This window comes from Leptonychotes weddellii, chromosome 16 (assembly GCF_054177405.1).
Source record: "Leptonychotes weddellii isolate Sample4059 chromosome 16, ASM5417740v2, whole genome shotgun sequence".
Taxonomy (NCBI): Eukaryota; Metazoa; Chordata; class Mammalia; order Carnivora; family Phocidae; genus Leptonychotes; species Leptonychotes weddellii.
In genome coordinates, this window is record NC_138384.1 from 36,972,643 (window position 1) to 36,987,568 (window position 14,926).

The 14,926-nt window shown below is 55.0% G+C and overlaps 1 protein-coding gene across 1 annotated transcript in view; it reads left to right on the forward strand.

The window, feature by feature from the left end:
* Nucleotides 1-14,926, forward strand: part of GPI (glucose-6-phosphate isomerase) — a 25,740-nt gene continuing 10,814 nt past the window's right edge. The window contains exons 1-9 of the mRNA XM_081807498.1: nt 1-219; nt 1,299-1,389; nt 1,734-1,802; nt 3,126-3,245; nt 7,766-7,849; nt 7,979-8,125; nt 8,881-8,952; nt 9,442-9,486; nt 10,701-10,754. Of these exons, the coding sequence (XP_081663624.1) occupies nt 98-219; nt 1,299-1,389; nt 1,734-1,802; nt 3,126-3,245; nt 7,766-7,849; nt 7,979-8,125; nt 8,881-8,952; nt 9,442-9,486; nt 10,701-10,754 (804 nt within the window). The 5' untranslated portion in view covers nt 1-97. The remainder of the gene's footprint in view (nt 220-1,298; nt 1,390-1,733; nt 1,803-3,125; nt 3,246-7,765; nt 7,850-7,978; nt 8,126-8,880; nt 8,953-9,441; nt 9,487-10,700; nt 10,755-14,926) is intronic.

Below are 14,926 nucleotides of genomic sequence, written 5' to 3' on the forward strand. Positions count from 1 at the left end.
GGCCGCTGCGCGCACCCGGCCTCCGCTAGCTGCGCACCGCCCACCCCCTCTTCCTCCTCCAAGCTCGTCCAAGTCCGTGTACCCCGCTGCTGTCGCCATGGCCGCGCTCACCCAGAATCCGCAGTTCCAGAAGCTGCAGAAATGGTACCGCGAGCACGGCTCTGATCTCAACTTGCGTCGCCTTTTCGAGGGGGACAAGGAACGCTTCAGCCACTTCAGGTGCGCGCGCGGGGCCACAGGCGGGGCGCGGACGGGCGGGAGCTGGATCCGGGCGCACGGGGTCAGGTGTGCAGGCCCGGGGTCGGCACGGCGCGGCCGGCGGTCCTTGGCGGGGGTCCTCGGCCGTCCTCGGCGGGGGTTCTCGGCCGCCCCCGCCACGGATCGGGGCCCAGGCCTCCGTTCGTCCTTGACGTCTCCTTGAAGGAGGTTCCTGGGGGGCTCGCGGGCTCGCCGGAGGTCTCGGCACCCGGGCTGCTTAGTCATGAGAAGCCGGCTCCTCCGCGACTGCGTCTCTGCAGGGGCCTCTTTTTCTCCACCTCTTGTCGCCCCCTCCCCCCGCCCCCGTCCTCCCAGCCCCTGCCATTTGAGAAGGGACTCCTTCCGCAGTTGTGGGCAGGGGCCCTCGCTGACGCAGGAAGCGGGGTAAGGGCTGTCGCCTTCCCCCCGCTCCTGGCCCCGAGCGGGTGGGGACGTCCGCGAGGTGCCATCAGGCTGCGCAGGCCTGGGGGATTTGCAGGGAGCCGTGGGGGAAGGGTGGAGATGAGGGGGCATGATTTCTGCGAAAGAGGCTCGGTGTGGAGCCCCATGAACGACCAGGAAATGGAAGGAAGTCTGTTGGAGGAAATCTTGGGGGGGCAGGAATCTCGGGGTGCTCTGGTAACTGGTGCGGGTGTGTTGGGGAGGGGGCGTCTGTGGCTCCGGACTGGAAGTCCCCATGGCCAGCCCTGCCTTCTGAGTCCGCCCCTGAGAGAGTCGCAGCGTGGAGGCTCTAGGAGGGAATGGTCACTCCCCTGGCTAGGCAGGGGCTGTGCACCCAGCTGTTTGTCTTCGCTGGTTTAGCAGAGGAATGGCTCCTCAGGAGGGGTCTGCACCTCCCTTCTGCGAGGGTGGTCCCTTTCACTATGCTGCCGCTGCTGGTGGGCAGACAGGTGAGGGACACCACCACGGTGCTGGGCAGCTGAGGCTTGTTTGGGGTGTGGCTCGGGGGGGGGGGATGTTTTTCTCTGGATGCAGCTCTGGTCAGAGAATAGGTAGGGGAGAACTGGGGTGTGGCCATTGGTTTCTGCCATCTTTTTCAGCTTGAACCTGAACACCAACCATGGGCATATTCTGGTGGATTACTCAAAGAACCTTGTGACCGAAACTGTGATGCAGATGCTGGTGGACCTGGTAATGTTCTGCTGTGGGGGGCTTGACCTGTGACCCACGGCTTGGCAAGTGAGCTGGGCTCCTGGGAGCCCCCGGGTCCTTGAGCAGCTTTATTTCCTTCTCTCGGTGGACCTCGGTCACTGCCTCTGTGCCAGTGTAGGGCTCTGAGCTCCTGCCCCCTGGCTCAGGTTCTGACCAGCATCCCAGGGGACCCAGGGCAGACCCTTTGCAGGCAGCGGGGGAGGGCAGCAGGCTGCAGCCATCTGTCAGCCCCATTGGGGGCTGCATCAAGCCCAGAGCTTGGTGGCCTGCGCTCTTGGTCACCAGTGTGGATGGGATCAAGCCTTAGCATCTTCTCTTCTCAGGCCAAGTCCAGGGGTGTGGAGGCTGCCCGGGAGCGCATGTTCAGCGGCGAGAAGATCAACTTCACAGAGGTGAGCTGGTCTGTGGACGGCAGACACTGCCTACCCTTCAGGGCCTCTTCCTTCCCTTTGGGGTTCATCTGACTGACAGCATCACACTGTGTCTTCATCTCTCCTCTTAAGCAATGTTTTTGCCTAACGAGGGGCATGAAAGCCTGTTTCCTAGGGTGGGTTGCAGGGCCGTGGGGTGCATCCTCCCCGGGACTGGCCGTCTCGATCTGGTGAGCATGGAATGGCTCCCAGTGTCTACCTGGGGAGAGCACGTCTCAGGCTTGCAGGGAGATGGCTTCTCAAGGCATGCTTAGAAAACTTACCTCGGGGCTATCTTTGCTGCATGTTCTTTTAGTGAAAAGAGGAATCTTAGGACATAAGCTCTGCTTCCTCTGTGGTACAGTCAGTAAGAAGCAGCGATAAGGCCAGGGCTTGGGGGCCCTGTTCCTGAATTGCTGTGGCAGCCTGGGGGCATAATAATCACTGGGTGCTCAGAGTCTCTTCTTCACAGGGTTAGCATTCTCTTTTTATGCCCCAGGAAGCTGAGGTTCAGAGGGCAAATCACTTACCCGAGACATCATATCTGTAAGAGACAGAGGTTTCAAACTCCACTTGTCTTGCCGCTGGCTGAGGGAGGCTGCAGTCAAGGAGGGCTTCCTGGAGGAGTGCATTTTCCTATGGAATGGGGGACAGGAGTGAAGTTGGGCAGGGTGAGGGCAGAGTGGCATGAAGGTTCTCCACCTTAGTGGGCCTCTCCTTGGTTTGGAGTCCAGCGACCATCCCTTTCCTGCCCACCTGGAGTCTTTAGATCTGTTTCCTTCAAGGGCTCCTCCCCCAGCTTCAGCTTGATGGGACTGTTGCTCTCACATGACAAGGCCAGCTTCTTGGCACCTGTCACAGGCCTACAGGTGCATTTGGTTTTTGGCAGTTAGCATGATGGGGCTGCTTGGCGAGGGCCGTTTGAGTTGCCTGCTTTGCTCCACATCCAGGGGGCTGGGCGTACTTTTTAGAAGGGGCCGGCAAAGACACCGTGTGCTCTCATGGAGACAATGAGACCAGCCTTAACGAACCCTGGTCCTCTGAAGCTGTTTATTGCTGTGTTGTCCCCATTCTCTGCCTTTGCTCACTCTGTTCCTCTTTCCCTGGCTTTTCATGCCCTGAACAGCTACGGGCCCTCTGGGCTTGTTCTGGGCTTCTCCAGGTCTCCCTCCCCTTCTGACTGTCAGTAGACCTCGGGGATGTGTGTCCAGTGGAGTGAGGGCCATGTTGCACCGGGCCCTCACCGCCCCAGCCGGGGTGGCTGCCCTGGGGTGGGGGTTTTCACACACTGACTGTCGTCCCCAGGATCGGGCGGTGCTGCACGTGGCCTTGCGGAACCGGGCAAACACACCCATTCTGGTAGATGGCAAGGATGTGATGCCAGAGGTCAACAGGGTCCTGGAGAAGATGAAGTCTTTCTGCCAGGTAGGCCGCTGCTGCGCTGGACGTGCCTTTGGCCACGCGTATGCGCGTGGGTCTGGGAATCTGGGGGCCTTGCTTGGAGAGGACCCACGGCCTCACTGCAGCCTGAGGTGGAGGCAGTCTGCGGGATCACCCCGTGTTCTGAGGGAATTTCCCTGCCCCTGTGGTGAGGGAACCTACCGCGGGCGGCCACAGAGCAGCCTCCTCGCTGAACTCTAGACACCTGTGGGCTCGCGGTGACCATCCGGCCAGGGCGGAGATCCAAAAAGAAAAGCGAGGCCCCTGAGGGGTGGGATAGTAGGGGAGAGACTTGCCTTTTCTAATCTCTTTAGCGATATGCCTTCCTTTTCTAGGCTGGAACTAGATAAAATCAGTGTGTTAACATTTGCTTGGCCGTACCCCCAGCCAACTCTCCAGAAGCCGCATTTATAGGGTTTACTGTGAGATCTTCTGGAAGCTTCCTGTGCGTGTGCTATGTATGTGTACATCTGTGTCCTCCTCTTTGAAACACGTGTGCACATGTATTCACACACATGGGTTCATTTTTACCTACTCTCCTGCAGCCTATTTGTACTTATAAATAAGTAAGATATGTCTCTGGGTCCGTGTTGATGCTCATACCGTGCCCCCTTTTCCTGTTGGGGGGTGGTGGTGTAGGGATTGCCTCAGACCAGCTAGCTATTTCCCCATGTCAACCACTGTTACCGCAGTGTCTATCCCAGGGGTGATTCTGCAAGGGTTAGGGGCCATCCTCAAGCCTGGAGTGCGGGGGTCATGTGTGTGCATGTGCACATTGTACGTATGGGCTGTGCACGCTCTGGGAGTGATAATCTGGGCTCTAGGCTGCTTGTCCCTGGAACCAGCGACCCCTGCCGGTGGCTGGTCCAAGTCTGGTTGCTTTGGCTCAGAGCCACTTCAGACCTCAGATGGCAGCAGTGATCTGACCATTAATCCTGGAGGCCTGATAGCCAAGTGAGTGGGACTCCCGCGGGTGAGGACAGGTTGGCAGCCTGCTGGGAATCTGGATTCCAGAATGTCCCTTAACGCTGGTCAGCACCTGTGTGCCGAGTGTAGGGAAGGGCCTTCCCCGTCATCGGTGGCGAGTGGTGGAGCTGACGTGCGGCAGAAGCTCATCGAACGTGTGCGTGCTCAGGTCGGCTGTGTGGAGAGCGTGGTCCTGGCTGTCTGGGAAGCTATTTCCAGGAAAGCCCGCCCTTACAGCTGGCTTCAAGATACCTGACTCAGGCGAATGGGGTATTTATAGTTCAAAAAATGCTACTGAGTGGCAGCAGTTACACGTAAGGAACACTCCCCAGTGGCTGTGCTCTTAGAAGTTCGCCAAGGTTGGGTTGAGGATGGTTCACCATGATCTTGTCTATAGTGGTAGAAATCAAAAACAACCTGAGCTTGGGGCGCCTGGTGGGCTCAGTCGGTGGAGCATGTGACTCTTGATCTCGGGCGTGAGTTCGAGCCCCACGTCGGGTGTAGACATGGCTTAAACATAAAATCTTTTAAAAAATTTTATTTAAAAATTAAACAAACGGGCACCTGGGGGGCTCAGTCGGTTAAGCGTCTGCCTTCGGCTCAGGTCATGATCCCAGGGTCCTGGGATCGAGCCCCGTGTCGGGCTCCCTGCCCAGCGGGGAGCTTCCTTCTCCCTCTCCCTCTGCCTGCCGCTTCCCCTGCTTGTGCACGTGTTCTCTCTCTCTCTGTCAAATAAATAAATAAAATTTAAAAATAAAATAAAATAAAAATTAAACACACAACCCGAGCCCATTTATCAGAGGACTGATTAGTGACGTCAGCGTATGTTCACACGGTGTGGTCCCAGGCACCAGCAGATATGAGGCAGCTGTGGTTACATTGAGCTGCCACACTGTGCAGGATGTGCTATGAAGTTCAAAGTGGAAGTTGCCGAATGGGCACGTGTTGTAAAACGCCATTGGGTCAGATAAAGGGTGTGTGTAAACTTATTTTTTTTTTTTAAGATTTTTTTTTTTTTTAATTTGACAGACACAGCAAGAGAGGGAACACAAGCAGGGGGAGTGGGAGAGGGAGAAGCAGGCTTCCCACCCAGCAGGGAGCCCGATGTGGGGCTCGATCCCAGGACCCTGGGATCATGACCTGAGCCGAAGACAGACGCTTAATGACTGAGCCACCCGGGCGCCCCGGGTGTATGTAATCCTCTTAAAGACCTACAATTTTCTTCTCTGGGATGCTTTAATGTACCAAAACTTTAATGGTGAGGTTAAGGGTTGAGAAGTTGAGCAACTTTATTTCTGTATTGATGGAAAATTTCCCATGGCAATTGATTGTCGTATATAAAAAAAAAAACAACAAAAATAAACAAAAAACGTTGCTGGCTGTTACTGGTTTTGGGAAAGATCTATTTACTAGTTTTCTATTGATGTGTAATAAATGGTTCCAAAACTTAGCGTCTGTCAACAAAAGTCAACATTCCTGTGGATCAGGATTGGCCGTGGCTGTGCAGGCTGGTTCTGGTCTCCTAAGGTTGTAGACAAGATGTTGGCTAAGGTTAGCGCTCCCCTGAAGGCTTGATGGATGGAGCCTGGAGTATCCGCTTCCAAGATGACTCGCTAGCAATTAGTGCTGGCTTTTGGGAGGCTTTAGTTCCTTACCTTGTGGACCTCTCTAGAGGCTGAGTGTCCTCATCACAAGACAGCTGATTTCCCCAAATGAGAGATCCAAGAGAGCTTAGCAAGGCAGAGTGCCTCAAGGTCCTTTATTACCTTGAAGTAGCATCAGAAATTACATCTGTCATTTCTGTAATACCCTGTTGGTTGTACAGGTCACCTCTGATCAAAGTAGGAGGGGACAGCACAAGGACATGAATGCAATGCCAAGAGGTGAGGACCATTGGGAACCATCTTGGAAGTTGGCTACATAGCCTGCCTTCAGGCTCCCAGTGATTCATGTTCCTTCCACATGGAGAATACCTTCCTCACCTTCTCCTAAGGCCATATCCCATTACAGTGTCAGCCAGAAGTCAAGAGCCTCATCATGTAAATTAGGTACAAACATAGTAGTTCCTGCATTTCTTTTATTTTTATTTTTTTATCTTTTTAAGATTTTATTTACTTATTTGACAGAGAGAGAGACAGCGAGAGAGAGAACACAAGCAGGGGAGTGGGAGAGGGAGAAGCAGGCTTCCCGCGGAGCAGGGAGCCCGATGCGGACCTTGATCCCAGGATCCTGGGATCATGACCTAAGCCGAAGGCGGATGCTTAATGACTGAGCCCCCCAGGTGCCCCAGAAGCCTTATCTTGACCAAAATGTTTTCTGTGTTACCACCTTAGGTCTTTTGGAGGTCCAAGCAAAGGAAAGTTTTACAGCTACATTCTCTGCTTCCTCTTCATACTTAGCTTTTTGTTACAGCTTCCTGCGTTTGATCTTTGCCAAGGAGCCATCTCTTAATTTTAGCATCTCTTGTTGCCTAAAGAAGCTGGGAATTTCTAAACCCAACAATTCTGGCTTTTTTTTTTTTTTTTTTAAGATTTTTTATTTATTAGAGAGAGAGAGAGAGAGAGAGAGAGCACAAGCTGGGGGGAGGGGCAGAGGGAGAAGCAGACTCCCCGCTGAGCAGGGGAGGGAGCATGAGAGGGAGCAGAAGCGAGGGAGAGAGAAAAGCAGACTCCCCACTGAATGCAAAACTGGAAGTGGGGCTCAATCCCAGGATCCTGGGATCATGACCTGAGCTAAAGACAGACGCTTAATCGACTGAGCCGCCTAGGCGTCCCCCTGGCTTTTTTTGTTTGTTTGCTTGAAAGTTCTTCCTTTATTTCTCTTTTCTTGCATTTTATTGTAAGCACCAGGAAGCCGGGTGGTTCCTTTGACGCGACTAACGGGTTATTGTATCCCAGTGGGTGCAGAGATTGGCCTTATTCAGCTTGGGGGTGCTATAAGGAGGGGAAAATATGGGCGCCTGGGTGGCTCAGTTGGTTAAGCGACTGCCTTCGGCTCAGGTCATGATCCCGGAGTCCTGGGATCGAGTCCCACATCGGGCTCCCGGCTCAGCGGGGAGCTTGCTTCTCCCTCTGACCCTATCCCCTCTCATGCTGTTTCTCTCTCTCTCTCTCTCAAATAAATAAATAAAAAAATAAAAAAAAAAAGATTTACAAAAAAAAAAAGGAGGGGAAAATATGCCAAGAGACAGGAATCAGTGGGGTCCACGTAGGGGCTGGCTGCATGTCTGATAGCCCTGTCCCTGGCACAAACCAGTCCCAGGAGTTGGCCTTTCACCTTTCTCGGTCTCTTATACCTTAGGTTCTACTGAGAGTTTGCCTTTGTTTTGCGAATTCCTGAGAGGTGTGGCTGTCCCCCACTTTGCTAATGATGAAATGGGGTCTAGCTGGGGGTGAGTGCGGCAGGGAGCTGCTTGTGTGGTCTCAGGAAGCCCCCGCGAACACCTGGACGTTGGACCTGAGGTGCGAGGGTGCTTTTGAGCAGCGGTTTATCCTGGGGGCTTTGGGCTGAACGCATCCCCCCTTCCCACTCTGTTTCAGCGAGTCCGGAGCGGTGACTGGAAGGGGTACTCGGGCAAGCCCATCACGGACGTCATTAACATCGGCATTGGCGGCTCTGACCTGGTGAGGAGGACTCCCTGGGGATGGGGTGAGGGGGCCCACGCAGAGCCTTGGTTTTTCCAGGGTGAGACCTGGCTTCCCCATCTCTGTGGGCCCTGGAATCTTGTTTTCTGATGTGGTGGTTCCCCATAGGGACCCCTCATGGTGACTGAAGCCCTTAAGCCGTACTCTTCAGGAGGTCCCCGGGTTTGTTTTGTCTCCAACATCGATGGGACCCACATCACCAAAACTCTGGCCACTCTGAACCCTGAGTCGTCCCTGTTCATCATTGCCTCCAAGGTATGGGCCTTGGTCCTGGCCTGGCTCCCCAGCCCTGGGTGGGGGCGGTGCTGGGTGGATGCTTTGCCGCTATCCCCGGGCTCACTGTGCTTTGTGGATCGGGTCAGCCCCGCTGCCCTCAGACTGTTCTTGGCAGGTGGCAAACAAAGTTTCCTGATGGAAGCCTGAACTAGTCAGTTAGAACCTTCATTTTAAGACCACATCCATTTGCTTTCTGGGATCTGTGCCCAGGCTGGGACTGTTTTTGTCTTTCTGAGACCTCTGTGCTTAATGTCTGCTCCTTTCTGATTGCAGAGCCATGCCCAGATAACATAAGGGTTTTGTTTGTTGTCATTTACGCCCTGTTTACTCACATCGATGCACATAAAATATTAAGAATTCCATCTGAATTCTGAGATCACAGCCTAGCCTGGGCTGAAGGGAGCCCCAGGTGTGGCCACAGCCCCTTTCCTGGCAGATGCTCTGGCCTTTGACCTGTGGTGGAGGAATGGGGCTGCGGGTGGGGGTTGTGGCTTTTACTAGGATTCCTGTTCCTCTGCTTGTGAAGTCCTGGAATCCCAGGATGGTGGTATTACCCCTTCCAGGCCCGTGCCCAGACACAGCCACTCACTGTGGCTTTGTGGACAGGTGGGTGGAGGTTATGTGGGGTGACTGTCACTGCTCGTGGGCACCCCCATGGCCTCTGCCACTGGGCCCTGGCTTCTAGGCCACACTGAGCCCGAGCTGGGACCGACTGCTATACCTTCTGGCCGCAGACCTTTACCACCCAGGAGACCATCACGAATGCGGAGACGGCGAAGGAGTGGTTTCTCCTGTCGGCCAAGGACGTGAGTGCTGGGGTGGGTGGTGGGCAGTGCGTGTGCTGGGAAGGGCGCCCATCCACCTGAGTGGCCAAGCTAATGCTGTCGCCCTGTTTCTCCCAAAGTTGACAGCAGGAGGCAGCCTCTCTTGGTGCCTGCTTTTTCGTTTAGGCATTTGGCTTTGCCAGTCCCAGACATGTCAGATGTGCCAGAACCCGCTCAAAGTAGCTGAAGGCACTTCAAGGCCCCTTGGCCTGGGAGGATCCTCTCTACCCCCCTGCCACACCCACTTTACAGGGGAGGGACCCTGGGCCTTGTGTGCCTGGGAGGTAGGATGGGCCTCTGACTCTTCTGTCCTCTTGACCTTGACATGGGGCTCCTCTAATAACCTCAGAGCCAAGGACTGGGAATAATCAGTCCCACCCAGGGCCTCGGTTTCTCCAGAGATGGGAGGCTCACTACCCTTGGGTGGCCCCCTGGGATGGGTTTGGTGTAACCTGGCTCCGTCTCTTGTAGCCTTCTGCAGTTGCGAAGCACTTTGTTGCCCTGTCTACCAACACGGTAAGTGCCCACGTGGGTTCCCAGATGTCCTGGTCATGTCACGGTCATGGCCTATCAGAATATTCAAGTCGAGTTGTGGTTCGCAGGCCTGGGGATCTTGGCTCGGCTGATGGGATAGAAGGGTCGGTTGCCTGTGAGGGATGTGAGCTGCAAACCATCCCTTTTGCATCCTCCCATCAAATCTCTGTAGCTCCAAAGAGGGATCCGGTTGGCTGTGTCCACCTCCCAGGCCTGACTGATGTCCAGAACACACATATCCACACACATGACCTCCTTTGGCCTCTACCAGCCTGCCCTTGGCCTCTCCCCACATGGGATGTGTGGGGTAGGGGTGGGGGTGCATCCCATTTCTTACTTAAGGAGGTTAAGCCCCACTGAAGGATTTTTTGCCCGGTGACTGCATGAGTCAGTGGAGCTGGGAGGAGAACGCGGTCCCCTGCCTGCCATTTGTCCCGGTCTGCCTGGCCTGAGGCTGTGTGAGGTGTGGGGTGGGGTTGTGGGGCTGGGCGGAGCTGTGTGCCCGGGGTAACAAACCAGGTGAGCACTTGCTGTGTGGTGGGCTTTGTACAGGGCTGTGTCAGAACTGGAACCACTCTCAGGTTGTCCTGACCACTCCCTCCGCCCCTCCTCTGCCCCTCTTGTCCAACCCCCACCCCTGCCTCCAGTGCTGACCTGCCCAGGGAGGGGAGACAGGAGGACATCTTAAGGCGTCTCCTTAGGGACGGCATAAGGGGTCGCTGACCCTGTCTGCCCAGGGGACAGGGCACCCGCGGGGTAGGATTGGTTATCTCCTGAAGGCTTCCTGGGGCAGAGTCCATATCTCTGCTATTGGAAGGACTGGACAGGTGTCCTGGCTGGGTGACAGCTGGCCTGGGAGGTGGCCCCCGCTCTGCTCGGGCTCCAGCCTTGGGCTCAGTTTCCCACATGTCCTGCATGGGTCAGTGTCTGTACCCCGACAGGTCCAGGTGGTGGCTCTCGCAGGGCAGTGTGAGGGGCTTCACAGGCACCAGGCCGCGGGTGTTGCTGGATGGGAGCTGGCCTTGTGTCCAGTTCTGGGGGTGGCCGCTGCCGGTTCCTGCCCCGGACTGACAGGCCGCTCCAGTCCCACCCCGTCCGTCCGCAGCGTGGACAGCGTGACGCCTGGCACCCTGGAGCTCCTGTTGTCATCCAGCTAACGTAGGTTTTTTTCCTTTTCTCCCTTTGCCCCTTTTTAGACCAAAGTGAAGGAGTTTGGGATTGACCCTCAAAACATGTTCGAGTTCTGGGATGTAAGTAAAGGCACTTCCTTGCGCTGGGTGAATTATGTGTCCTGGGTCAAGGCATGACCACCGTGCCACAGATGAGGGGCCTGTGAGGTCAGGTCAACCTTTATTGAGCACCTGCTGCATGCCTGGCTTTGGGAAGGGCTGAGAGGCCCTCAGGGAGGCTTGTGGGGCAGGACCAGCCCCGTCGGGAGGAGGGCTCCACTTCCAGCAGGGCGAGCTGAGCTTGCAGGGCCAGGCCAACACTCCCCGGGGTGTCTGCCAGCAGCACCCCCGGGGGGGGGTAACTGGAGCCACCCCTCCCCCCTTCACTAAACTGAGGTTGTGAGTTACTCTCAGTGATGGCCTTTCTCCGAACTTGCAGCCGCAGTCTCTAAAGGCCACAGGGCAGGGTGAGGCAGGAGGTGCGACTGGGCAGGCCCAGTCAGGAGGTGTGGGAACAGCTGCAAGGTGGCAGAGAGGTGGCGCCAGGCCTGGGGCCTGCCTGGGTCCTTGTCAGGCAGCTTGCAGAGCAAACCGTGCCTGAGAGGCCGAGCTGGGGCCAGTCTGGCGGGGCGGGGGGGGCGGCGGCGGGGGGTCGTCATAGACTCATCTCTGCAACAGCCACGGCTGGTGTCAGGCAGCGAGCGGGACCTTGCCTTGCGGCTGGCCCTGGGAGAGGGGCTCCGGCTGTGGGATGCAGGGTGCAGTGTGGGTGCTGGGAACGCAGGGGGCGCTGTTCTAACACGTGACTGGGGCAGGCGCACCAGGGAGGCCATTGTCCAGTTGGGGGTTTTCCCACTGGGGCTGTTTCCAGGCCTTTAGACCGGAAGCTCTTTGCTTGGTGGCAGCATCCGCAGATGGAATCTCCTTTGAAAACTCTAAAGGCCTTGGAGTCTGGGAGAACATTAAGCCCTAAATGTTCTGAGGCAACTGTTGTGTGTAATGAGTTAACTTCTTTCTAGAATGGGACTAATTATGTACCATCCTTGGAAGAATCGAGAAGTCACTCAAATCACTTTCTGCATCCTGTGGCTCAGATGAGGAACCCCGGTCGAGAGAGATCGGGCAGCTTCTGACAAATGTTGCATGTCTAATAAAGTAGGGGAGGCACCTGCTACCTCTTCTCTGGGATCTGGAGCCTCAACAGGTGGTGGTCAGGAACAAGAGGGTCTCCTGCTAGCCAAAACCCTGTGTGGGGTTTTCTCACTGCCCATAACTGCCCAGCATGTAGAGGTGATGGGGAAGGGGGCGGCTTAGGGCGAGGCCCGGGCCTCTCAGGTAAGGCCTGGGAATGACAGTTGGGCACATGAATGTGGGGCTGGGGCTGGATAGTGAGGCCTGAGTGGCCGAGGTGGGCACAATGAAGGCCTCCTGGGCCAGGCCAGACAAACTACATACACAGTGGCTGGAAGAGGGTCCTGCCCGGGTCGCTAAGTATGTATATTGTTTTGAATCAAGAAGGTGACATCTGAGGAGCCTGGGACAGGTGAAATTTCTGGAGCTAGTATCTCTTAGGTGAGATGGAGGGTCAGGACAGACATAGGGATATTGTGCTGGCTCTGAGGTAAGATCAGAAGAGGCCAGTCTGGTAGGGGGACATACAAGTGGTGAGGCCTGGTTAGTTAGAGTCAGTCATGGGGTAGCTTCGTGTCAGGATCAGGCAGTAATAATAATTTAGTAGTAAATTGTGGGGTTTCTCAGGGCTCAGCCAGAGTTAGCACACATTGGAGAGCTGACTTTGGCTGGTGGGGTCTGAAGACGAGCCAGGATAGGTACAGGTGAGTTCTGAGGAGCCAGAACAGGTAAAGGTACTGATGAGGTCTATGAATTCTGGAGGACACAGGTATTTCAAGATGATTCTATCACATAAGGTCTGGGGAGCCAGAGTCACATACAGGTACTTTAACCTGGATCTGTGAGTTGAAGTCCCTGGCATGGGACGGGTGTATACACTGGGGTCTGTCCAACTGGTTCTGCAAAGTGAGTGTCAGGTAATGGGTGTCTGATTATTTAAATGAGGTGATTAAAACTCAGATTTAGGCAAACCTAGATAGTCCCCCCGAGTCACGTCAGCTACCTGGCTCTTGGCATCCTGACCAGGTGTGATATGCAGAGTTCAGGGGTTGCAGAGGCCTTTGAGGACCTACAACCAGCCCAAGGTTCTGGCACTGGGTTCTGGCGGGGTGGGACTCAAGGGGCCCAGATGAGTAAAAGGTAGGAATACACTGAGTTATAAAAGGTAAGAACTGGGGAGTTGGGGGCAGGTGAAGAACAGACAGGAACTACATTGGTAAGGTGTAGTCCGAGAGGCTTGTGGTAGATAAAGACCTAGAGAACCACGTCTACAGGGTGAGATGTCTGAGGCCCAAGTCTCTCAGGCACCAAGGGGCTCTCACCAGTTTTCCCTCAGGCTGAGGTAAGCAGCCAGGAGCAGTCTGGTCTGAGGGAGGTGTCCGTTCAAGTTAGGTTTGTACAGTGGAGTCTGCCGGGGGGGCAGGGCGGGGGCTGCAGAACCTCATCCGTCTGAGGTCACAGGAGCTGGAATCAGACAAGGTCTATATAACTAGGTTTCTTAGGGAGGCCTGAGGAGCCAAGATGAGGTACGTATAGGTAGAAATGGGTTGCTCAGGTAAGGATACTGGAGCCGAAGAAGGGCAGACATAGCTGAGTCTGACAAGTGAGGACTAGAAATCCATGATTGGGTCCAGGTGAGAACTGTGCCCTCAGGTGATATCTAGCAGTTCTGGTGATGCGTAGGTTGATGATCCTGGACGTGGTCCTGGGTCCTCTGGGGAAAGACAAAAGCTAGAGTCAGGCAGAGGGATGGGGAACTGCATGCATCCGAAAGGTGTATGAGTTCTGGGTCTAGCTCAGGTACGTAGAACAGGTTTGTCAGGTGGGGCTTGAGAGGGGAGGTGAGGTTCAGGTTTGTACTTTTGGATCTCGAATAGGTAAGGTCTGAATTGCTGAGGTCGGGCCCTGGTTTGTATTCTGAACCTGAGGAGTTGGGGCCAAGCGTAGGTGGGTAGAGCTGAGTTTTTCAGGTAACATCTGTGAAACCAAGGATGAGCAGAGGTAGGTTGACCTGAAGAACCATGGTTAGGTTCACTTAATTCTGTCTTGCCACTGAGTTTAGGTATAGGTAGGTAGACCAGATCTATCAGGTAAGGCCTAAGGAGGCCATGTAAGGTTTATCTAGAAAGAACGCTATGTCTTAGATGATTTCTGAGGTAATGAAGTGACATCAGGAAGGTAGGGCTTGGTCTCTCAGGTGAGAGCTCAGGAGCCAGGATTGAGTGCAAGTGCCTAGATCTGGATCTCCTAGGTTAAGGTCAAGGTAGGCAGACAGAATTGCACCTGTAGCTTTGCCTATCTTGTAGAGCTGTCTTGCAAGGCTGACGAGTTGTGGTCAGGTACAGATACGTGGAATTGAGTTTCTCAGGTAAGGTCTACGGAGTTTGTATCTGGCACGGGTTTGTATCCTTGGTACTGTCCATATGAGTTAAGCACAGGTGCGTACAGCAGGGTTTGTCAGGTAAACTCTATGCCAAGATCAGGGCAGGTTCATAATATTTGGTCTGTCCAGTGAGATCTAAAAAGTCACAGTTGAGTCCAGGTAAGAGCCAAATGTCTTAGATGTAAGCAACTGAGAGGAGGTACAGGTAAGCAGAGCTAGCCCACTACGTAGTGTCAGGAGCCACGAGCAAGCACAGGTAGGTAGATCTGGCCTGGCAGGTGAGGTCTAAGGACCCAGGGTCCAGCACAGGTAGGCAGAACTGGCCCACCAGGTGAGGTCTGAGGAACCAGGATCAAGCATAGGCAGGTAGAGCTGGCCCGCCAGGTGAGGTCTGAAGAACCAAGGTCAAGCACAGGTAGGTAGAACTGGCCCGCCAGGTAAGGTCTGAAGAACCAAGGTCAAGCACAGGTAGGTAGAACTGGCCCACCAGGTATGGTCTGAGGAGCTAGGGTCAAGCATAGGTAGGTAGAAGTGGCTCACCAGGTAAGGTCTGAAGAGCCAAGGTCAAGCACGGGTAGGTAGAACTGGCCTGCCAGGTAAGGTCTGAGGAGCCAGGGTCAAGCACAGGTAGGTAGAACTGGTCCACCAGATGAGTTCTGAGGAGCTGGAGTCAAGCACAGGTAGGTAGAACGGGCCCACCAGGTACGGTCTGAGGAGCTAGGGTCAAGCACAGGTAGGT